The following is a 23,026-nucleotide window of genomic DNA, read 5'->3' as shown; positions in this document are numbered from 1 at the left end:
TATATAACCTAAACAATTTTACTAGAAAGCATTTTCATTACATAATATGCATATACATCATATGGTTCCATGCCAATAATTTAAGTGATGATTATTATTATGTGCGCAGAATCTTGGCATCAAATTTTTAGCCACCCACCACTTTTTAATTCTTTTTTTTCTCTTTTGGATGAACAAAGATAACATTGTTAAAGAAAGGAAATAAAAAGTTCAATGTAGGGGAAACAACCTAGAGAAATTAGAAACCGTGAAAATCAACATTAAGGCGGGACACAACCATCTTCATCGTGAAAGTTACATATCTCAAGATGAGGGTACAAGGAGATGTTTGGAATGATTCTTTTCCTCGAACTAATCAACTTCGATAAACACCTTAGTAATTACTAAGATAAGATGAACCCTCATGTAAATCTGGCATCCCAGTTTGCATATCTCGATAGATGCCACGTCCAAGATTTAAGTCTATGATCACATGCAATTCTCTGACGACGTCACCCATCTGCATTCGATGTCTTGGCGATTTTGCACAACAAGAGACACCAATTCTGTACATTGAGACCATACATTCATGCATTCTAGGTGTCATATTGCTATGATTTTCGTTGTTAGTATTGTTGACAACTGGGACTTCTTCTGAGAGCAATTGTGGGTCAGTGATCTCCATTACTCGATCTGGTAGAGCCATCTTAACGAACTGATAGAGACTTAGGCCATCCGTAAACATGCTATCGGTAGGACTTTTTCCTGTGAACATCTCTAGCAACAAGATTCCATAACTGTACACGTCTCCATGTGTAGATGCCTTTCCTCCCATACCATACTCTTTCCATTTAAACATGAATATAAAAATCAAAGCTTTGATCTTGTTATAGTGAAAATATGAGATGTTGCAAATTAAAGCTTCATCGCATAATTAAGTTAATTAATGAAAAATTCAGAATTTTTATAAGACAATAAAAAAGAATAAATTTTTTTGAGAAAGCCATTTACCTGGAGCAACATATCCAATAGATCCCTTCATCATCATCGAGCTACTTTTTTTGTTAGGACGATTAGCAGTGGCTTCAAAAATAAACTGTGCTAACCCAAAATCACCTACATGGGCACCCATGTCATCATCAAGGAGAACATTGCTCGGCTTTAAATCACAATGAACAAGTGGTATTTGTCCATGGTGATGAAGATAATCCAATGCAGAAGCCACATCAATGGCTACATTTAGCCTTTGTATAAGGGTCAAGTTCATCAGTGGATGTTGCCCATCTCTACTTTGATGCAACCACTTCTCTAAACTCCCATTAGGCATGTACTCAAAAACCAAAGCTTTGAAATTATTGCCTTGGTAATCAATACTTGAGCAAGAAGTTAAGATTTTAATGATATTCCGATGCCGAATGTTTCTTAAGGCTTCACATTCGGCGTTGAAGCTCTTCGTAGCTCCGTGTTGTTGAAGGTGGAGAACCTTCACTGCAACAACCATTTCATTGTGGTCTACAAATCCTTTATAAACGGCACCATAACTTCCAGCACCAACCAAATTTTCCAAAGAGAACCCATTGGTTGCTCTAAGGAGCTCCGCATAAGAAAGCTTTAAACATCGATCATCCAAAGATGACGTAACAGAAGGATTCTTTCTCGAGTGTCTTATCCAATAGAAGGTAGCAAAGAAACAAGATGATATAGTAAAGAATACAACCAAACCGACTATTGAAATTATTACTCTTAGAGAATGAGATATTCCACGTTTCTGATAAACTTGGGCAGGGCATGCTGGCAACTGTAGTTCTAGGATACCCCCACAAAGCTTGTTGTTTCCTTGAACTGAAATCCCACTCGTATTTCTAAAAATCCCTTCTTTCGGTACTTCACCCACAAGATCATTAAATGACAAATTTAGATACTCGAGAAAGAGAAAGTTTTCCATGGATTCTGGAATCTTTCCAGACAAGTTATTGTGCGAAAGATCTAGCTGTTGAATACCTTTTAAATTGATCAATGATAAAGGAATGGTTCCTTGAAAGAGGTTATGCTCCATATAAAGGTATTCCAAACTCAGACAGTTGCCTAACGTGCTGGGAATTTCTCCTGATAAATTATTGTATGAGATATTCAATCCCCCAAGTTGTGTCAAGCTTCCAACTTCTGATGCAAGGGACCCTGTGAAAGAATTATGGGATAAGTCAAGGTATATCGATAGAGAGGAAAGCCTAAGAATTTGTGTGGGTATGATACCACTAAGCTTATTTTGATGAAGGGTTAATTCATTCAAATATCCACAATTTCCAAGACTTGATGGAATGCTTCCTTGTAATTTATTTTCAGATAAATCGAGTCTTAACAAATGAGTTATGTTGCCAAGGGAAGATGGAATTTGGCCGAACAATCCATTTGTGTGCAAGGTCAATACTTGCAGCCTGTTAAGCTTTCCAAGTACAACAGGAATAGTACCTGTGAGAAAATTCATCTCCATGCCCACTGCCGTTAATCCTGAGAGATTTTCAATACCTGAAGGGATGCTCCCAAATATCTGGTTGCTTCCTAATGTCAGGTATGTCAGTTGAGTTGAGAGATTAGCTATAGAGTTGGGCAGTGCACCACTTAAGTAATTGACTGCCAGTTGTAGTACTCGTAAACTAGTACAATTGGTTAAGGAAGTGAGAAAAATCATGTCGTTGGATTTGCCTCTGCTTCCTAGCTGATTATGTCCGAAGCTAAGATAATAGAGATCTTGAAGGCTTCCCAAATTCGTAGGCAATAATCCACTAAAGCTATTGGTACCAAAATCAAGATATGAAAGTCGTGACGCATTAGATAATGAAAGTGGAATGGCTCCTGTGAATAGGTTTACATCCATGAGAAGCGCTTGTAAATTAGGAAGAGAGAGGCCCAGGTCGGGTGGAAGGCTTCCATGCAAATGGTTATCCGCCACAATGAATATAACTAGAGATGAGAGATTGTAAAGCGAGGGAGGAATCATACCAGACAAATTAATCGCTCCGAGTTCAAGATATTCCAAGGCTGCTAGTTGTCCAAGCTCATATGGGATGCTTCCTTCCAGACTATTCAATGTTAGCTCTAACTGGATAAGTGATGAAAGGTTCCCAAGCGTAGGTGGGATTTTTCCTGTGAGGTTATTATGTATAAGGTTTAAGAAAGCAAGCCGAGAGAGTGAGTGGAACTTGTTGGGAACTCCGCCAACAAAATTATTGTAACTTAAATTCATGGCTGTGAGTTTTGGGCAATGGGCTGTTATATTGGCCGGTATTTCACCTTGATATGAATTAAGGCTTAGATTGAGATAACGCAAATGGGATAGACGACTCATGTGTGGGGGGATTTGACCGTAGAATTGATTGTTTGTAAGGTCAATTTCATTGAGGAAGGTGAGATTTGTTATGTGGGGAGCCATGGGTCCAACTAAACCTTGATCGGCCAGGTTCAAGGCAATGACCCTTTGCGGATGGCGACGACTGCATGTGACTCCCTGCCATTGGCAGAAATGGAGAGAATTGTTCCATGAGGTCAAGGCACCCTTAGGATCGGTTAGTACATATTTGAAGGCGAGCAAAGCTAGTCGATCGGTTTCGTTTCCTGTGGTGCCAGATTGTACTGATAAGAAAAGCAGAGAAAGGTGGGTAACATGGAAGAGAAATGTTGAACTCAATAGCCCACAACTCATTTTATTGGGAAGATCCATGGCAAGTGAAGAGAATCCCCTTGAACTCTAAAAATGCAAGCCTGGGTGGAAGATGTAGAGTCATCTTCAAACTCTTCCATTTATAGGGGGGAGTGAGAGAGGGGGGTACATTTTGATTTTCTCTCTGCACTGTACTTCAACTGGCTGAATATGGGTCGATGATCATTTTTTATTTCGTAAAACACATACAAAAATCGACTGTTAAGATTTACGTGGGCCCCTTCACATTAGATAATTTTAAGTGGGCCGGACGGGCTTTACTTGACTTAGCTGCCGTCCGAATGAGGGGCCCTGTGCAATGGGTGCAGAGATTCTCCTAGATTTCATGAAGCAACACCGTCAGCTGACTTTTGCATGAGAGAACAGCCACCTCAGATGAATTAAATGAATAGGACAAAAGCTTGTGAATAGTGAGCCTATGTGGGTGTTCTCTTATGAAAAAGTAAGCTGTGGAATGCCTTTATGGGAAATTCCTTGGCAAATCCCTTTTACCGATTCTAATGTTTTACCAAATTATTTATAAGTGCATTAACAAGTATATGCTATGATTATCAAATCAACTAAGATTGGAATCGTTTTTTTTAGGCTTTCAAACATTTAAATGGTCAAAACAGAGAGGAAGCTCCACTTGTCATAGCTATTAATATTCACTGTATTACAGTAATTTTCCTAGGGTTCCATTTCTTTTGAACCTATTTTTACTGTCCAAAACCTTCTAGTTGTTGTGAATATTATTTGTATAAGACGTACCGGCCCATGAATATCGCTGCTACGGAGCAAAAGAAATTGAATTAGTCTCAGGAAGTGACATATCCACACCTTTTGATTACGTGGGACACCCAGCAGCAGTGTATCAATGACTGCAGAGGAGCTGATGTGGGGCTGATTGCCATGTACCCTTCTGCTGAGTGTCCCAAGTAATCAAAAGGGCGGATATATCACTTCCCATTAGGCTCTGTCAACTGGGATGTTTATTCTTCTTATCGTCTTGACAGGAAGAGAAAGGTCTATCAATTTTATTCACTTATCCAATTAAACCAATGATTTGTTACTGGAGCAGATAGCAAGGCCTATTTCAACGGACATGCGTTTGTTTTTCTTTCGAATAGATTCACATCTTTCATTAATGTTATGTTTCTTTCAACATAAAATGTGTGTAAAACAAATTTTACACCCATTTTTAAGTTGAAAATGGGTCTAAAATTTGTTTCTCGCCCATTCTATGTCGAAAGAAGCGGAGACTATTGAAAATTATTTGATGTAGTGAGTAATAAGCTCTGGTTGTTCGCCCATCAAGAATTCTACCTCCTGGCTAATTTTGTTCCACTTAATCACTCTTTTATAGCCACATATATTCTAGCTAAGGAATGGAAAAGCTTTCTCCTATTACATCAATCAAATGTTTCATTTCAGTTGGTAAAAGCCATCTCTTTCTCAACAATACCTTTGTCATTTGATCCAATAGCTTAGATCTGTTCTTCCCTCTACTTTTTCTCCCTACAATTCGATTGTGTACAGCAAAGACATCAATGGACATTGCCTCGAAGAAGGTATTCTCTCGTAGTGTTTTGTTTTGGTTTTTTTTTTTTTTTTTTGAATTTATTCTCTCTACACTAGACGAATTGTTAAATTCCTTATTCACAAGGCAGTCAAACTAAAGGTGATACAGTTTGGATCGACGAACGCAGTCCTTAGGGTTGTGGAGGAAAAACAAGAAGTAGAATTCTTGTCAAAATATTAGAAAAGATTCTCTTCTTTAACAAAATTGCCATTACAGATGTATGGTGCACTTTTAATTGAGGAATACAAGAGAAAAACATACAACCTAGCCCACTAACTAGTTTAGGGACTTGTAAACTCATAAATAACTTAGTAACTCACAAACACATTAATCTGCCTAGGAACTTACTAACACTGTCGACTAAAACAGTCATATCTCACTAACTACTTGTTCAAATTTTGCATCCCTATACTCATTGTAAACATCTTTCAAAGGGATAAAACTTCATAGTTTACCATTTTTCCAAATTCGTTCATCTAGTAGTCCAAAAATTGCCTCGAAAATCGGGCAGCAAACATTGTAGCGGGTATCCACCTGTATCAATCTCCCTTGGTTTAACATTAACTCGTCCCTGAGTTGAAGGAGTCACTTTCATGATTTGGAATAAGATCATAAACATTGAAAGTAGTGGAAACACCGTAATCACTGAGTAATTTAATCTTGAATGCATTGTCCCCAATTCTCTTAAGCATTGGAAACGAACCATCCACACGATCTTGAAGTTTGCCAAAACATCCCTGGTTCAAGAAAACACGTCCTCAAGTTTTGAAGTATCGAAGAATGTTCATCAACTGAAACTTTTGAGGATAAAAACTTGTTTCATAGTCCCCAAGACGAAGAGATGTTATGTCACGATCTTGAACTGACTTGAATTCATAAATATTCATTTTAGGCTTCAACATAAGATATAATAAAAACAGATCAATATAAATTGATAAAAAAATAGATGAAATATTCTTCCATAGTTCTCAAAAGAACTCAAAAGCCTGAAGGCAAATTTCATTCAATAATCAAAGTCCATTACATTACTTTCATAACATCTATTTGTAATAAAATAAACCCTAAAATCTAACTTAAGGCTTAAGCAACTATTCGTAGCCGTCTATCTAATAAACCCTAAAACTTGACTAAAACTTACCTAAAATAGTAATCCCGTAATAGACACTTACCATATCCTAAAACTGCCTATAACTTAGCCAAATCAAGTCCAAATCGCATAATCTTGGACTCCTTAGATAGGTAATCGAAAAACCTTTCTAAAAACACCAAAATTACCTAGATAGGCATTTAACTTCCATCAAATGGACCGTTACCATCGTCATAAGCCCTCTCATAGTTGTTAATTTAAGTGTGCCCGATGACATTTACTTAGACTTAGCTGCCGTGCAGATGAGGGAGCCCCGTGGAATGGATGTAGAAATTTTCTAGATTTCATGAAAGAGAGCGAAAAAAATGATCTAATTTGTTGAGGAACACGCTGTGACCATATATTTATTACTGGGGTTTTGCTAGGAAATTATTGTGTAAAGGTATTTCGCAACGGACTTTTGCATGAGAGAACAGCCAACTCAGATGGATTAAATGAATAAGACAAATTCTTGCAAATAGTGAGCCTATGTGGATGTTCTCTAATGCAAAGGTAAGCCATCGAATGCCTTTCCGCTAAATTCATCAGCAAATCCCTTTAAACAATTCTTATGTTTGGCCACATTATATATAAGGCATAACAAATATTTTAAGTGTGCCCGGCCACGTTTACTTGACTTAGCTGCCGTGCAGATGAGGGAGCCCGGTGGAATGGATGCAGAGATTTTTCCTATATTTCATGAAAGAGAGCGAAAGAAACGATTTAATTTGTTGAAGAACATGCTGTGACCATATATTTGTTACTGGGGATTTGCTAGGAAATTATTGCATAAAGATATTTCACAACGGACTTTTGCACGAGAGAACAGCCAACTCAGATGAATAAAATGAATAAGACAAATTCTTGTGAATAGTGAGCCTATGTGGCGGTTCTCTAATGAAAAGGTAAGCCATCAAATGCCTTTCCACCAAATTCACCAGCAAATCCCTTTAAATGATTCTTATGTTTGGCCACATTATATGTAAGCCATAACAAATATTTTATATCATTATCAAAAGAAGTAGGATTTGAATCTTTCAAAGAATTAAATGATTCTTATTGTTGATAACATTATATATAAGGCATAACAAATATTTGATATCATTATCAAAACAAGTAGGATTTGAATCTTTCAAAGATTTAAATAATTCTTATTGTTTATAACATTATATATAAGGCATAACAAATATTTGATATCATTATCAAAACAAGTAGGATTTGAATCGTTCTTTTTTTATGCTTTCAAAGATTAATTAAAAGAGAAAAGAGTAGGTACTCCTTGGAGTAGATAACTTATCTACTCCCTGGAGTAGATAACTTATGTTTGGCCATATTATGTATGGGGAAATTGTATCACTGGTGGCGTTTTATGGTGTAGCCCACATTGGTGGGACCCACTTTAAGAGAAAACGTTGGCTTTTCTATTTCCCACTATCTACCTTGTATTCTATTCACTAGGGAGTCTAAGAGATAAATCGCAAGTGTTTTGGAAATACTAGATTCAGCCGAGGCCGTTTTGTGATCGATTGTTGGCAGCGGCGCCCCATGCATGCCATTGGCATATCAAAGGACCCATGTGGCCATGAGACCGACTGGGTATAACATGTTTCATGCTAGGCGGCTTTCCCAAACAGATAAGGTCTCTAAGTTAGCCGATTAAGTCTCTTGGTTTCCCACACTGCTAAGGTCTCTTTGTGAGAGGAAACTGATGAATATCTTTCATCTGGTTTTGCCATATTAGGAAAAAAAGGAAAGGACACCCAAACCGTTTTTAGTAGATCCATGAGCACCTTGTGTTTCTAAGAAAATTTTTCCTTCTCAAAATAGGTAACTATTTTAGTAAGGGAAGTGTTATCAGCACTACTGTATTTTGATGATCGAACACCTCACTTTTTTAAAAGTACGGTATGGCCCACGCCATAGGATGATCCAAATCGTCCATTTAGATGGGCCACAGCCTAAATAGGTTGTGCCTCAAAAATTATTTCCATAGGTTGATTCTACCTCTCTGATCTATAGAGGGTTAGGATGAACCCTCTAACATTCAAATTGGAGGGTTAGGATCAACCTATGGAAATGATTTTTGAGGTACATCCTATTTAGGCTGTGGCACATCTAATGGACGGTTTGGATCATCCTATGGTGAGGGCCATACCGTACTTTTAATAAAGTGAGGAGTGCAATCATCAAAATACAGTAGTGCTGATAACATTTCGCTTTCATAATATTGGTCATAATGATGTCTGTCATGGTTGATGTGTAAAGGCTGTTAGATAGTTTTAAAAAAAAAGGGGGCGTATAAGACTTTTCCCATATTTTGGTAGGGATATCTGGCAAACGGGCAGGCTGGGCAGGATTTGACCCGGCCTGTACGGGTCTGGGTCAAACGGGCCTGGTCAAAATGACCCGGAAAATTTTCCAGGTCACTAAGCTTGGACCCGCACCAGGTCCATACGTGCCGGGTCGACCCGCAGGTCACCCGGATTTTTGACATATTTTTTAAGATTTTTTTTAATTTGTCTAGGGATTTGCTAACCACCTTTGCTAACCATTTATGTTGACGGTTTGAGAGATTTGTCTTATTATCGCATGGTGCAAACTGCAGAGATTGGCAGAAGTAGGATTTGTGAAAACGTGGCTAGCAATAAATAATAATCATGGGTACTAAGTTTTAAATGAGAAATTAAGGGAAAATGGAAGCAAAGTAGAAAAACTACAAAAAAAAAAAAACGAAAGAATATTCTAAAATATGACAATTACAGAAAAAAAATACATAGAAAAAGCAAAAGTTATGACAATTACAGAAAAAAATACATAGAAAAATAGAACAATTACCAATAGGGGACAAACATTAGGCAAAATTATCAACAGGACCCATGCTTTTCAAAAATTATCAACAAGGGACAAAAGAGGTATTGTCAGTAAAAGCTGGACGAAAATGCCCTTTGGCACTTCCAACACGTTTTGACCTTGTTTTTTCCTTCTTCCCTCTTCTTTTACTTTTTCATTATCACCTTTTTTTATTTTTTACCCTACTAGTCATCTTTCTCCTTGTTCAGCCACCATTGTTGCTGGCAAATCTTGAAAACTTAAATGTTGAGTTCTTACCATCTATCTCTTTGTATTTAGGTTTTATTTTTCTTTTTTTTTAGGGTTTGCACTATTTTTCATTCCTCTATTTCTAATTTATCTTGTTTAGGGTTTAAGCGATTTGTATTTTAGGGTGGGTTCTAAAGATAATGCATGGATGGCTTCACTCACTTTTTTAGAAGACAAGTGGTTGTATAAGAAAAAGTTGATGTAATATATGAATGGATAGCTACACATTTTTTTATTTACTTAAATTTTTTTTTTGTAATACACAAATTGGGATGTAATACATGAAGCACCTAATGAAAACAACATCCATTTCTTTTGTTATTTCTATCATGAGCAGAATTGTAATGTCATTAGAAGAGTTGCTATAGGCATGGGGTTTTATAGCAGAAGGGGTTTATCAACTCTCTGGAAGGGGGTTAGTAACTCTTAAAAGTAGGGTTACTAATTTTTGAATGGGCTTATCAAGTGCTTGAAAATTTGCCGAGGGTACTGGAGTTTTGGAAGGGGGTTTTCAAGTCTCTAGGATTGGGGTTATATAGTATTAAAAATGGGGTTACCAATTTCCGAATGAGGTGATCAAGTCCCTGAAAATTGACCAAGGGTACTAGAGTTTTGGAAGGGGGTTTTCAAGTCTCTGGGATTGGAATTATCTAGTATCAAAAATGGGGTTACCAATTTCTGAATGAGCTTATCAAGTCCTTGAAAATTGGCCGAGCGTACTGGAGTTTTGGAAGGGGGTTTTCAAGTCTCTGGAATTGGGGTTATCAAGTATCAAAATGGGGTTACCAATTTCCGAATAGGCTTATCAAGTCCCTGAAAATTGGCGGAGGGTACTAGAGTTTTGGAAGGGGGTTTTCAAGTATTTGGAATTGGGGTTATCTAGTATCAAAATGGGGTTACCAATTTACGAATGGGCTTATCAAGTCCCTTAAAATTGCCTAAGGGTACTGGAGTTTTGGAAGGGGTTTTTCAAGTCTCTGGGGTTGGGGTTATCCAGTATCAAAATGGGGTTACCAAATTCCGAATGGGCTTATCAAGTCCCTTATGAACACGTTTTTACTTCCTGTTTTTTTTTCACTCGTTCATTTTCACATTTTTTCTTTCCACCCTACGATTCATCTTCCTCATCCTCCATTGAAAGGGAGAAGGAGAAATGCAAAACGCTAAAACCAATGAAAAACAAAACCTAGATATTGAGAGATTAATGGAAATGAACTCACGTTTCAAATTTTCGAGTTTTCCCGCCTCCAATGGTGGCTAAATGATGAAGAAGATGACTGGTAAGGTAAAAAAACAAAGTTGAAAATAAAAAAGGGAAAGAAGAGAGAAGAGGGAAAAGTGGAAAAGAAAAACGTGGTGCTTAAGAAAAGAGCATTTTCGTCCAGCTTTTAATGACAATACCTCTTTTGTAACTCGTTGATAATTTCTGAAAAGCATGGGTCCTATTGATAATTCCACCAAAATTTTGTTCCCCATTGGTAATTGATCCAAGAAAAACTAAAAGTTATGACAATTACGGAAAAAAAGGCCAACAGGTGATAAAACCTTTCCTTTTGCACTTCTATACGGGCACCCGTGGGTCCACCCGGCCCGGCCCAATTTTGATGGGCCGGGTGGACTCGCAGGTCAATTTCAAACGGGTCACTGATTGGTGACCCGGACCCGTAATTTACGGACGGGTCGGGTGGACCCGCGGGTCCGGGTCACTTTTTGCCAGGTCTAGGGATATCCAGGGTAAAAGTATAGGTAGTAGTCCACCTACAGTAGTTAGTCAAATGCTAGCCCGTGGGCCACCCGATAAGTAAGGCTAGATACCACCATACTATCTCGGAAGGATACGGTTTATAAGTTGTGGTTGAAAACAAAAGTCAGGAAAGTATGGCGACTTCCATGAGCAGGAGTCACTACACCCCACTAGTTGATAATGACACCCAGACTAAAAGATAAAGAGTTCATTATTTGGAGCTCATCTGGGTTGATATTTGCACCCGACCTAAATTCAATTACTGTTTCTCTTTGCAGATCACAAAACTTACCTAGAACTTTGGCTCTAATTACTTGACCCACAGAAATTTTCTCGATTACAATAACTTTACCTTGTTTTTTGGGATGTGGGTTTATTGAAACTAGTTTTCTAATCTCAATTATTGTGACTTTGCATATGATATATGCATGTTTTCCTTCTTTTTTTGATAGGTAAGCTGGGGTTTGGCGGGACCCCTACCGGTTTATTTGAATAGGAAAGATATTACAAACATGTTTTCCCTTATATGCATGCCCAAGCTCACATACATATGGCATGTGTTTATTTTGAATGCAAACTTATAGCATAAGCTTGCATGTTAACAGTTACTCTGAAAAGGGAAATAAAGTGTTTTAGAAACCTACTCTATCTGATTTTTGGTAAAGCAATATGGCACTCCGTTTGATAACATTGCAAAAGTGGACTCTTATAGCCTGTTCAGTTGCAGCAAGGAAACGGAAAGGAAAAGGAAATGACGTGGCAGAAGGAAACGGAAAGGAAAAGAAACTGCTAAGAAAGTAGTAAGAGCGCGCGTTCAGTTGCCAGGAAACGGAAAAGAAACATCACAGAAGTGGTTTTAATATCATTTTCTTATGAGAAATTATACGGAGTTAATTTATATTTTTTCAGGTAAAAATATGGGCAAGCAAACATTAATAATTAAGAAATCAAGGTACTTATTGGGAACAAAAAGGCCATGTTTGGAAATGTTGGAAAAATATTCCATGGAATATTTGTGGGGTCAGTTGTGAGAAGGGCCGGAGAGGGAGTTTTGTTGGCATTTGTAAAATATTTGCACATATTTAAACAAGTAGAATGCTAAACTCGGGTGCCCTTGCAAAAACACGTCACTCTTTGACTTTGCAGCCATTATTTTTGCACTTTGATGACATGCAGCCAATAGGGGCGCCCATTCACCTGATTTCTGCAAAGGCACCCTTGAGTGTAGCATTCCTCTAAATATGTAAGGGCTTGTTATGCAATATAGGCAGTTGCCAGGCAATTTCGTAGAAAGCGATTTCCCAGCTCATATTTTGGGGAGAGAACAGCCACCAAGACCAAGTCTGCTACGAGGTGGTGGTTCTTGACTTCTTTGTTGAAAAAATTAAGGTTTTGGAAAGGTTGACGATCGGATTGAAATTCAACCAGATAATCTCAAATCATTGGGATCTTATTTATGAGTTTCCTACTTCAAACTAACGTGAAGAGACACCTTACAGCTGAATGTGCATGTATTAATCATTTAATTAGGAGTATCATTCCATGAACATCTGTATTTCACGTACATATCAATTTGTGCACATGCTTTTTTTTCTTCTTTCCAGGTCTTCAAAGAAGGAACAATTGCTAACCCCTTCTCCAAACAGCAGCCCATTTTGAAAACATAGATGACAGACACAAGTGCCTAATTCCCTATCTTCAACCCCTTCTCCAAACAGCAGCCTACATAAAATTGAGAAAATTCTCTATTCCTGGATAGAGTAAACAAAAAGGAGAGAAATGAAAGAAACCAACTCTTCCAACCATTCATGGTAAACTAAATCCAATGAGATAAAGCACAGAGACAAACTACAAGTATCAAAAGGAGAACATGCATCTAAAACAGAACAACCCATAAACAAAACAGAACAACCTACATACTGCTTCGCTTACTAGCTTTGTCAAGGGCCACTGTCTAGGCTTCGAGCAATGCACCCAAAATTATAGGTATAAGGTCACCTGGTTAAAAAAGAAATTGCCCAGATATTTACAAAATATTGCAATATCTTAACATTCTTTGACAGAACAACATATTCCAAGAAGTATCTAAAATTTTTGAAAAGGAAGGTATTTCGAGGGGTTAAACATGGGTGATGAGTGAAATCCCTAGATTAGGGGTTTTTGCAATGGCAGAGAAAGAATTAATAGAAAAAGATTCAAATGTGCATTTTCTGAAAAAGAGTTTCAGGTAGTTGCCAATATCTGAAACTGAAAACCCCTAAAAAATGGTGATAAATCCCCATTAAAATGTGTAAGAAACCCATTCTTCTTTCCCATCTGAAACTGATGAAAAAACTCCTAAAAATGGCGATAAAACACCAATAAAACAAAAAAAATAAAAAATAAAATAAGGAAAGAGGAGAGAGGGACGAGGTAAGAAGCTTACCTCTAGAGAAAAGTGGAGTGGAGATCGGAAAACCACCGCATTGGAGAAGATGGCAGCAGTTTTGCTCTCCACAGACCAAAGATGATGACGAAGATATGTGGGTTTAGGGCTTCGTATTCTCAAAACCCAAAAAAGAGGACGCGACTTGCTTTTTTCCGCTTTCCCTAGCGAGAATCCGTGACAAATCCGACTATTTTTTACGGATTGTAAAGGGCGGAAAGTGAGTTGCCACGTGGGATTCGGCGGATTCCACTTCGGATTGGCGCTTTCCTTATCCCGTCAACTAAATGACCATTTTAGCGCTTTCCGAGGAAAAAAGAGCCCGTTTCCGTTTCCTTTCCTCAAAATAAACGCAACTGAACAGACCCTTAAGGAACACCAATTGAAATGATTTTGGGTGTTTATGTTATTTTTGGAATGCTTATATCTGTATTTGATTATACCCCATAAAGTGAATCAAATGATATGACATAAGGTTTGGTCATATACTCAGTATATATACTGTTGATACAATTATAAAACGGTCTTCGATTAGTTTTGGAGGGCCACAACATCCTATAGCTATGAGGATACCTGTGACAACCGGTGCATTATCAATGCCCATTGACACATAAAGTACAACTTTATAAAACTATACTCAAAACCACAACTCTCTCTCTCTCTCTCGTCCCTTAATTATTATCCTAATTGTTGCCCATTCCTCTTTTAGTCCATCGATCCGGCTACTATTATTCGATCTTTAAGATTCTCAAGCTGCCATGGGATGCAGGAGGAGTGACCATGACTGTTCATCTTATGGGTTGCATTATGTCCGTTGTCTTTCCAATAAGATTAACCATTGATTTTCGCCTTAAGAGTCGATTCAATTGATTATTGATCCAAAAGAGATCAATGGCTAGGAATTAACCAGTGGGAACCACCCTTTCATCTGCCCATAAATTGAATATTGGACATTTTCGATTTGGGCGGTGATAAATTCACCCCCTTCTAGTTGGCATTCATCCCCTTTTAACGCCCCCACAAATATTGGACATTTTCGATTTGGGCGGTGATAAATATACCGTGGAAGCATATGAGCTTGTTCGTTAGCAAATAAATTGCAAGGTTCCTCCACAGTTAAGAAGTTAATAGAACTTATGAAACCCATCTTTCTGCTCGTTCCCAGACACGCAATTTCAAAAATTGCAGGAAAGCTAAGGTGTATTCCCAAATAGAGCAATTGAATCTGAGAGACAACGATAGCAAGGGTGGAATCATTACGGTCTGTGGGAGAGAGCTCCGATCCCGGTAGAAGAAATTGGGTCGCTGGGTAGGCTGTTATCAGATGAACAGTTTTCACCTCGCCATTGAATCCTCTCGTTGCGTTGCACGGAGACTTCCCAAGGATTTGAGTTTCTTCGACTTGAAGATTGAAGTGGGTATTTGTGTGAGAAAGTGGGATTTGTCTTTCCCACTTAGGTAACCTTGTATCTCTATAATTTCTTTATTTTATCAAGTTAACTTGAGAGTGACATTTTATTTCCTATTTTGATTAGTCGATATTTTTATCAGATTCGCCCTGTGGTTTTTCCCTCTTCGTAGGAGGATTTTCTACGTAAATCTTTAGTGTTATTTTGTGAGATTGCTCTCTTGATTGTTTGGTTTTTAAAATTCACATATTTATTTGCTTCGTAATTTTAGTGGGTTTTCATCCTTAAAAAATCCAACAGATTTACACTGCTTCTTCAGACCTTGATTTACACTGCTTCTTGGCAAAACTTTCCCAGTGGGTACGGCTCCAGATATCCGAATGCGGTTTCTCATTTTGCATAATGTCAGATCATGATAGTGAGACTCAGATAGTGTAGGAAGAGCAGGTGAGAGTGGAGAAAGCTTACCCTTTTGATGAATCTGAGAAGCTAAACTTCTCCTTGCAGTTTTTTGTGGAAGGGGGAAAGTCAGCTGAAGCACCTCCCATCCCCATTGAACATTATTACGCTATTTCTCTGTGTAGAAATTTGAACTGTGAAGACGAAGGTAAATAAATAGGGGGGTCCACTTTTTCCTCTTTTTTTTTAACTTTTAACCGGCTACATAACTTCTCATTCGCAACTTGCTGATGTAGGAAATTGCTAGAGGCTGGTCTGTCGCACGTCAGGCCAGCCACCTCGTGAATGGAGACAACAACTGTTGTCTCCATTCACGAGGTGGCTGGCCTGACAACAGCAAAAAGCCTTTTGCGATGGACCTTAGCAAATCCCTTTCACCAAACCATTGGGCCGCGACAAATTTCGGTCTATTATTGGCAAGTTGGGCGTCCAAAATTTGCACTCTCCAACTTGAGGGGAGTATTGGAGACACTCGGAAGATTGCAAAACCGTGTGGGTCCTACACAACAATAGCTACCTTTATACATCATTTATCTCTTCCCTGTATCAAGGACTCAGTTACCTATTCTGTCATATCTTTTAGATTGTATCTTTATCTATTGTATCCTATAGATTTAATCTCTTGTATATCTCTCCCTTATGTCATGGGAGTGGTTACTTAATTGATTGTATATATACTACTACAATGGAAAGTGAAGATTGAGACTTCTCCCAAAATTAAATTATCACATTTAGTTTGGAAGAGCTGAAAGGTTGGTGGAGATTGGCATTGGTCTCCTTGGGACTGAGCAGAATTTTTGCTTGAGCTTGTGGAGGGTCTTACTCGGGGCGTTTCATGCACATTTTTTTTTAAATGGATAATTATTATTTTTTTTTTAAATGGAGGGCGTTTCATGCACATAAGCAACTAGAACTTGGTGTGCATGCTGCAACAAGGATTCTTGAGTTAGAAATTGAAGATGAGACTACTCAGTACTCACCATTTGTCTTTCCAATCTATATGCTGCCTTTGGTATGTGGGATGACGCAGTAAGAGGGAGGAGATTGATGAAAGATAGAGGGTTAAAGAAGGAAGTTGGGTGCAGCTGGACTGAGATTGGAGACAAAGGCAAATTTCTGTTGCAGGAGATGTTTCTCACCCAAATAGGGAGCAGGAGATATATGAGAAGCTGGCAGAGTTGGATGAAGAATGCTGAGGAATGAGTTTGTGAACCCGCCCAGTGCAGTTAGATAAAGACAAGGTGAGTTAGTCCCACTCTATAAACATTGTAGTGGCAATATCAGCAGCCTATATAAAAATATGGGATTTGCATTTTGTAGCTCACTTTTGCAATAGAAAACAGCCACACAGGCTCACTTTTTAGCAGATTTTGTCTTATTCCTATGAAGTGGCTGCTCTCTACTGCAGAATAAAGAGAAGACGAGTTGGTCCCATTCTATAAATACTGCAGAATACAACGGTGTCAACGGCGACCGGAGCGGGAGAAGCACCAACACAAAATCCCAAAACTCAGAAGGAGAGAGGCCACACCGCTAATGACACCGGTGACGACGATGATGATGAGCCGGCGGTGGTGCCGACCGCAACCCGATTGGAGAGGGAGACCACAAAGATCATCATTTCCTTCAAAATCAGAACTATTGAATGACGAGAATGAGAGAGGGATTGCGCCTGAGAGCCGATTATCAGAGACGGAGATCATTATTAGACGTTGGAGAGTAGAGAGCTCAGTAGGGATAGTACCAGAGAGCATGTTGTCATTTAGAAGGAGGGTGTTGAGGAACTTGCAATTGGAGAGACTGGAGGGGATTTGGCCGGAGAATTGGTTGTGGGAGAGGTTGATGGTGGTGAGATAAGGGACCCAGGTGCATAGGGAGGGTGGGATTTGGCCGGAAAGGGAGTTGCTAGAGAGATCTAGGGTAACGAGGCTGAGGCAGAATTGGAGGGAGGAGGGGATTTGGCCGGAGAGTTGGAGGGAGGGGAGTCGGAGGTCTATGATGCGGTTTTCTTGCAGGTTCCAGCAGCTGACGCCGGAGAATTGGCAGATGAAATTAGAGGAGGTGTTAGAGAAGTTCCATGTGGGGTCTAGTTTGTGGAGGGGGTCTTGAAGTGAGGCTTTTAGGCCTTGAAGGCAACGAACGTCGTCTTCGCTTTGGCCATAAACGCTCATGGACACGGTGAGAATTTTGGCAAAGGCCAGGAGTAGAAACCCAACTCCTCTTCTTCCTCGGCCTTCTCCCATGGCGGATGGATTAAGAAGGAGATGGACTAATCTTTTCTGAGAGGAAGAGAGACCCGATACTACTGCTCTGGGATTATGAATAGGAGTTGTTTTGGTGGAGAGAAATAGAGAGAAGAGGGGGTCTTAGTTTCCAGTTTCGTGGGAAATGTGGCGATAGGGGTCAATGGCCATCTCCTTGATGACTTGGACCCGACTATGCTGGTCAAATTGAGAAGCTTCCAACATACTTGGCAGCAAGTTCGCCAACAGACTTGGCAGCAAGCTTCCAATGGACATTGGATTGCCAGAATCTGGTGTTTGAATGGATATCCTATTTTGATTCAGTGAAGGGGGAATTTGTGAAACAACCAGTTACTCCGAAAGCTTGAGCGGTTTGACTTTTACTCAATCATTTATGCTTCTAACACTCCCCCTCCATGTGGCTAGGGGTGCAACTCGGCTTGGATTGGGCTAGGTTGAAGCCCAACTGAACTGACCTGGCTCTCAACCTGATTAAGGCTAACCCGAAAAAATTAATATCTCAACCAGAACCAAACCTGAACCTGATTGACCTGGTTATGGTGATATATATCTTAACCCCTTTAGGTTTTTATGTTCTAAAAAAATAAAATAGAAAAACGGTAAAACAATTTTTTTTTTAAAACGTCAAGTTTTGATGTGGGTCTAATCAACCCAAAACCTCAACCCGAACCCAAATCCAAACCCTACTTGGGTTCAACTTCCTCAACCCAAACACGACCCGACTCAAAACACAACCCAACCTGTGATTTTTTCCGGGTTGAACCAGACCCAAGTTGCACCCCTACCTGTGGCCCCTTTTTAGAGTAGGAAATGACTATAATGTCCTCACCCCAACTAAAAATTAAAGTTTTCATACTTCAAAACTGAAAAATTAGGGTCTGATTCAAACCCTCATTTGTTTATCAGTACAAACCCTCGATGTAGGGGTTTTATTTGTCTTCATTCACATTATTATCATGCTCTGCATATAAACCGTAATGTTTTAGGTAGGGTTGCAGCTCGGGTCGGACGGGTCGGGTTTTGAAGAACCCTACGCTACCCAAGAAACTATCTCGGGTCGGGTCAGGTTTCTTTTGAAAAAACCCACGATTCATAAATCCGGCCCTACTCAAGCTAGTTTCTTGGGTTGGGTCAGGCTGGGTCGGGTTTTTTCACATCGTCGCATTATTTTAACTTGATTTAAAGAATGCACTGGTATAAAAAAATAGAGGTGCACCTTTAGTACTGAACAAAGAGATTAAAGAGAACATAGTCATAAGTAAAAAAATAGAGGTGCACCTTTAGTACTGAACATACTCTTCCCACTCTGACCAGATATTTAACTAACTTTAGAGACTAACCCATAGTTCAAGTTTCATTCTGCAAAATGAATACTCGGATGAAGGCTAATCTCCTAGCTCTTCCCATTCATTACACATGAACTATAAATAAAGAAATCCCATCCTATTAAGCAGAGGATAAATCTAGCAAATAGAGTAATACAGAAAGAGAACATAGTCATAAGTAAAAATAAGACTATCCATGTGAAATGACTGAGGCCACATCAAGTCTAAATAGATGTCATGACCATTTCATATGATTTACCTCCATTGATATTATCTTCACCACTGTGTCTCATAGCAGGCAATAAAGTAGGGTTGCAACTCGGGTTGGGTGAGTCGGGTTTCTTTTAGTAAAACCCACGATCTCTAAACCCGGCCCATGTGTTTTTCGGGTCGTGCTGATGTAGGTCGGATAAAACCCGACCCAAGTTGCAACCCTAGTTTTAGGTTTTTTTGTCTTTATCAGTGTTTTTTTCTTGAAATGTGGGGTTTGATGTAGCCATGGAGTGGGGTTTCGTTGTCTATGGTGGGGGATGTCTTGAAGAAGAGCCACTTGATGCCATTGAGGAGGAACTTTCAACTAAGAAGAAACAAGCTTGGAAGGAAATGTTGTAACGCTAATCCCTTTGCAAATGGCTTAAAACCAGTAAGGAGGGTATTTCTATCCTCAAAATATTAACTCAGGTTAGTTTAAGTCATTCCGTCAGGTTAAAGTGACGGACCGTCAACGGAGGGGGGTCAACTTGAATGTGTCATAAAGTTCACGGGTGTCGTTGGTGACTTCGAAACTATAGGGTTAGAAAAATGTTAGATAGTTGAAGGCATGGTTTTAAATTTCGACCGAAATTTCAGATTTCAGTCGGGAAACGAAATCGCACCGAAACCAAAATGTAACCAAATTTCGGCGAAATAATTGATAAATTAATATTATTTTAATCCTTTACCAAATTTCGACAGAAATTTCGGTTGAAATTTCGGCTTTAAAAAACGATATTTTGAGAGCTTTTACCAAATTTCAGCCGAAATTTCGGTTTCGGAAAGGTTTTAAATTTCGCCCAAAACCGAAACTTAAAACCTTGGTTGAGGGTATCTATCCGTAATCTTCCCAAAAATTTAAAATCAAAGAGGAGTGAGAGCGACGGGGGAACTTGAGAGGACGGGAGTGGAGAGATCGTGGTTTGAGCATAAGAAATCTACCCCCCCCCCCCCCCCCCCCCCTCAAAAAAAAAAAAAAAAAAAAGGAAAAATTGCCAATGGGGACATCATCAAAATACGAGCCAACAGGCGACACACTTTTGAAAAATTGTTAGAGAGGGACGAAATGGGGGTTATCAACCCTCTAAATGGGGTTATCAAACTCTCAAAAGGAGGTTATCAACCCTCTTTAACAATTTCTCAAAATTGTGTCCCCGTTGACAATTCTTGTATTTTGGTGTTCCCCATTAGCAATTTTTCCGAAAAAAAAAAAAAGAATTGGGATTTACTTTACGTCAGAACACAATAGGGCAGATTGCCATGTACACTGCTGCTGGTTGTCCCAAGTAATCAAAAGGGGCAGATGTACGACTTCCCAAAAAAACCAGTGAAAAAGATACACTAGTTTAAATTGGTCTTCTTTTCAGTTTTTCAGGTGCTTTTCAGGCTCCCCTCACTCTCACTCTTGAGCCTCGCCCTCTCTGCTCATTTCTAACGACGCGCACCACTAATATTCCATGGAATATTTTCCATGGTTTCCAAACATGCCCAAAGAATAAGAGAAGTTGTGATAAGGGTATTTTGGAGCTAGATGATTGCTATGTTTGGTTGCTGGATGGCTCCAGGGGAGTCAAACTGGCTTTCCGTAGGATGAAAAAACAACCAAACGTGGTATTGAATTTCAAATTCTGTCCAAATGCTTAAAAAATTCCTACTTTTTTGGCAACCAAACACGCCATATGGCAATCTCCAAGATCACTTTGTTCACCGTACTACCCAACTTACTGACATCTTCACCAAATGTGTCTGTAGTCCTGCATTTGATGCTTGAGACCTAAAATGATGCCTGTATCACTAATCCATTTTAGGGGGAGTGTTAAAATATAGAAGGTTAACTACAGCTATCTTTCTTTTCTTTTTTATTTCAATGATAACTATGAATGACTATAGTTATCTTAAGGGAGCCCACACACGCAAGGATAATGCGCCCCACTTTTAACGTGATTTGACGTCAAAAAACTTTATAGTCTGCCCATAATTCACGTTAAAAGGGGGCGCATTATCCTAAGGGGGGTGAAAAAATCATTTCCCTATCTTTATTCTCTCATTCAGTTTGTTGTGTTTCTTTTAATGCTCATTAGACTTCCTTTTATATTTTTCAATCATCTACAAGCTATAACATACACTAACCATGTTTGTCATCCGTTCCCTCCGAGAAATTTTTTATTACACCTCACGCATAGCCTGAGTGGCACCCATCATTTTACAACACATGTCTTGATAAGGTGAGGTCCATCTACAGCCATGAGTGGGCCACCATCTCCACCCAAACCCATGCGCATAGGGAGGGGCACATCACTTTTCCCCATATTTGGGAAGGATGGATTCTCACAAACTCAAGCATCAGATGGGGCCCACCATTTTACCCCATTTTTTTATGGCGTGGGTCCGAAGATCCCCACCCAAAGCCCATCCATAGGTTGAGTACACTATTTTACACCTCATATCTTGATGGGTTGGGGCCATTATCTTACACCCATGCAGAGCATGGGCCAAGAATGCTAGTACACTTTCAACAAACCCACTTCACCTCGTGGTCTGGCTTTGGTCTTAGTTTTGAATTAGTCGCAAGACAAACTGATAAAAGTAAGCATTTGTATTTACTCGGCAGTTGGTTAAGTGTGGAGCGCAATTATAAAAAGGGTATACTATTTCACTGTAGAATATCTAAATAATATTAAAAATTGTATTATTTTTTTTTCCCCCAGAAGCTGAGACATCAACAGTAAACAAAGTCAAAAACCAGCAACATAAAAGAACAAGTAGCATATGGGAATACTTCAAGGTAGACAAATTGATGTTGGGAATGCTCATCTAGACCAACTTCTCCACCTTGGATGGACAATGGCACCAAATGTTGCTTTCATTGGAAGATCATCTGATTGTTGGACTACAAATGAACAATCACTACTTCTCTCTATTAAGCCCTGTTTGTTTTAAGATTATGCCACTTGATTGAGAGTCCAAAACAAATTATTGGGATCAAATTACGTTTAATTTTAAGTCCAATAATTGGTTTTGGACTCACAATCAGTTGGCATAATCTCAAATGGACGGGGCCTTAATCTTCCATTCTTCAGGCTGCTGATTGATGGTTAGGATCATTTGATTTCACGATAATTTACAAAATGATGACAAATTTCCATAATATTACTCTTTTTCTAATCAAATAAAGGTGAAAAACTCCACTTTTATACTCCTTCCTAAAAGACAAGCCCACTGTGGTTAAAAAAAAAGGGCGGACTAGTGCACGAGGCTCCCTCAAATTGCAGGGTCTGGGTAGGGGCTAGATGTATGTAGATTTACCTCTACTTTGCAGAGAGCCTGTTTCCGTGACTCGAACCTGCGACCACCAGGTCACAATAGAGCAACATTACCGTTGCGCCAAGGCTCACCCTCTACACGCATACTCTAGTAGCATACAAAAATTCCACTTTTATACTTCTTCCTAAAAGATACTTGCCATGCAACACTTCTGCCTTGATTACGCGATCGTATCTGTTGATCTGAACGACAACCATAAGTCCAGCCAAATGCCATTGAGGTCACCTTGATTGGATAATCCTCGGCCCTTGATCCATCAAGCCTCGTTTAGGGTTTAACAAAAATAGTTAAATTATATATTGATCTTTTCCGTCATTTATCTTTTGTTCTGAGTTTTGGGC

At 39.1% G+C, this 23,026-nt stretch overlaps 1 protein-coding gene across 1 annotated transcript; it reads right to left on the bottom strand.

Moving 5' to 3' along the window:
- Positions 1–373: 373 nt before the first annotated feature.
- LOC143870003 (uncharacterized) lies at positions 374–17,975 on the bottom strand. Its single transcript, XM_077376531.1, has 3 exons — positions 16,995–17,975; positions 991–3,609; positions 374–822 (listed from the first exon to the last, which is right to left on the bottom strand). Exons 1-3 carry the CDS (start codon positions 17,761–17,763, stop codon positions 374–376), a joined length of 3,837 nt encoding a protein of 1,278 aa, XP_077232646.1. The 5' UTR covers positions 17,764–17,975.
- Positions 17,976–23,026: the final 5,051 nt, after the last annotated feature.

This window comes from Tasmannia lanceolata, unplaced genomic scaffold, assembly GCF_043159265.1.
Source record: "Tasmannia lanceolata isolate RefF3 unplaced genomic scaffold, GAP_Taslan_0.1 ptg000003l, whole genome shotgun sequence".
In the NCBI taxonomy this organism is placed as follows: Eukaryota; Viridiplantae; Streptophyta; class Magnoliopsida; order Canellales; family Winteraceae; genus Tasmannia; species Tasmannia lanceolata.
This window is presented reverse-complemented; position numbering and strand designations above follow the sequence as displayed.

Bases quoted from the DNA above. Each gene is read 5' to 3' on its own strand.
- LOC143870003 (XM_077376531.1), bottom strand. From the start codon at position 17,763: ATGGGAGAAGGCCGAGGAAGAAGAGGAGTTGGGTTTCTACTCCTGGCC. The intron at 3,610-16,994 runs GTCGCCGTTGAC...TTTTCTTATCAG, and splicing joins TTGGTGCTTCTCCCGCTCCG to TACAATCTGGCACCACAGGA. The intron at 823-990 runs GTAAATGGCTTT...TTAAATGGAAAG, and splicing joins TATTGGATATGTTGCTCCAG to AGTATGGTATGGGAGGAAAG.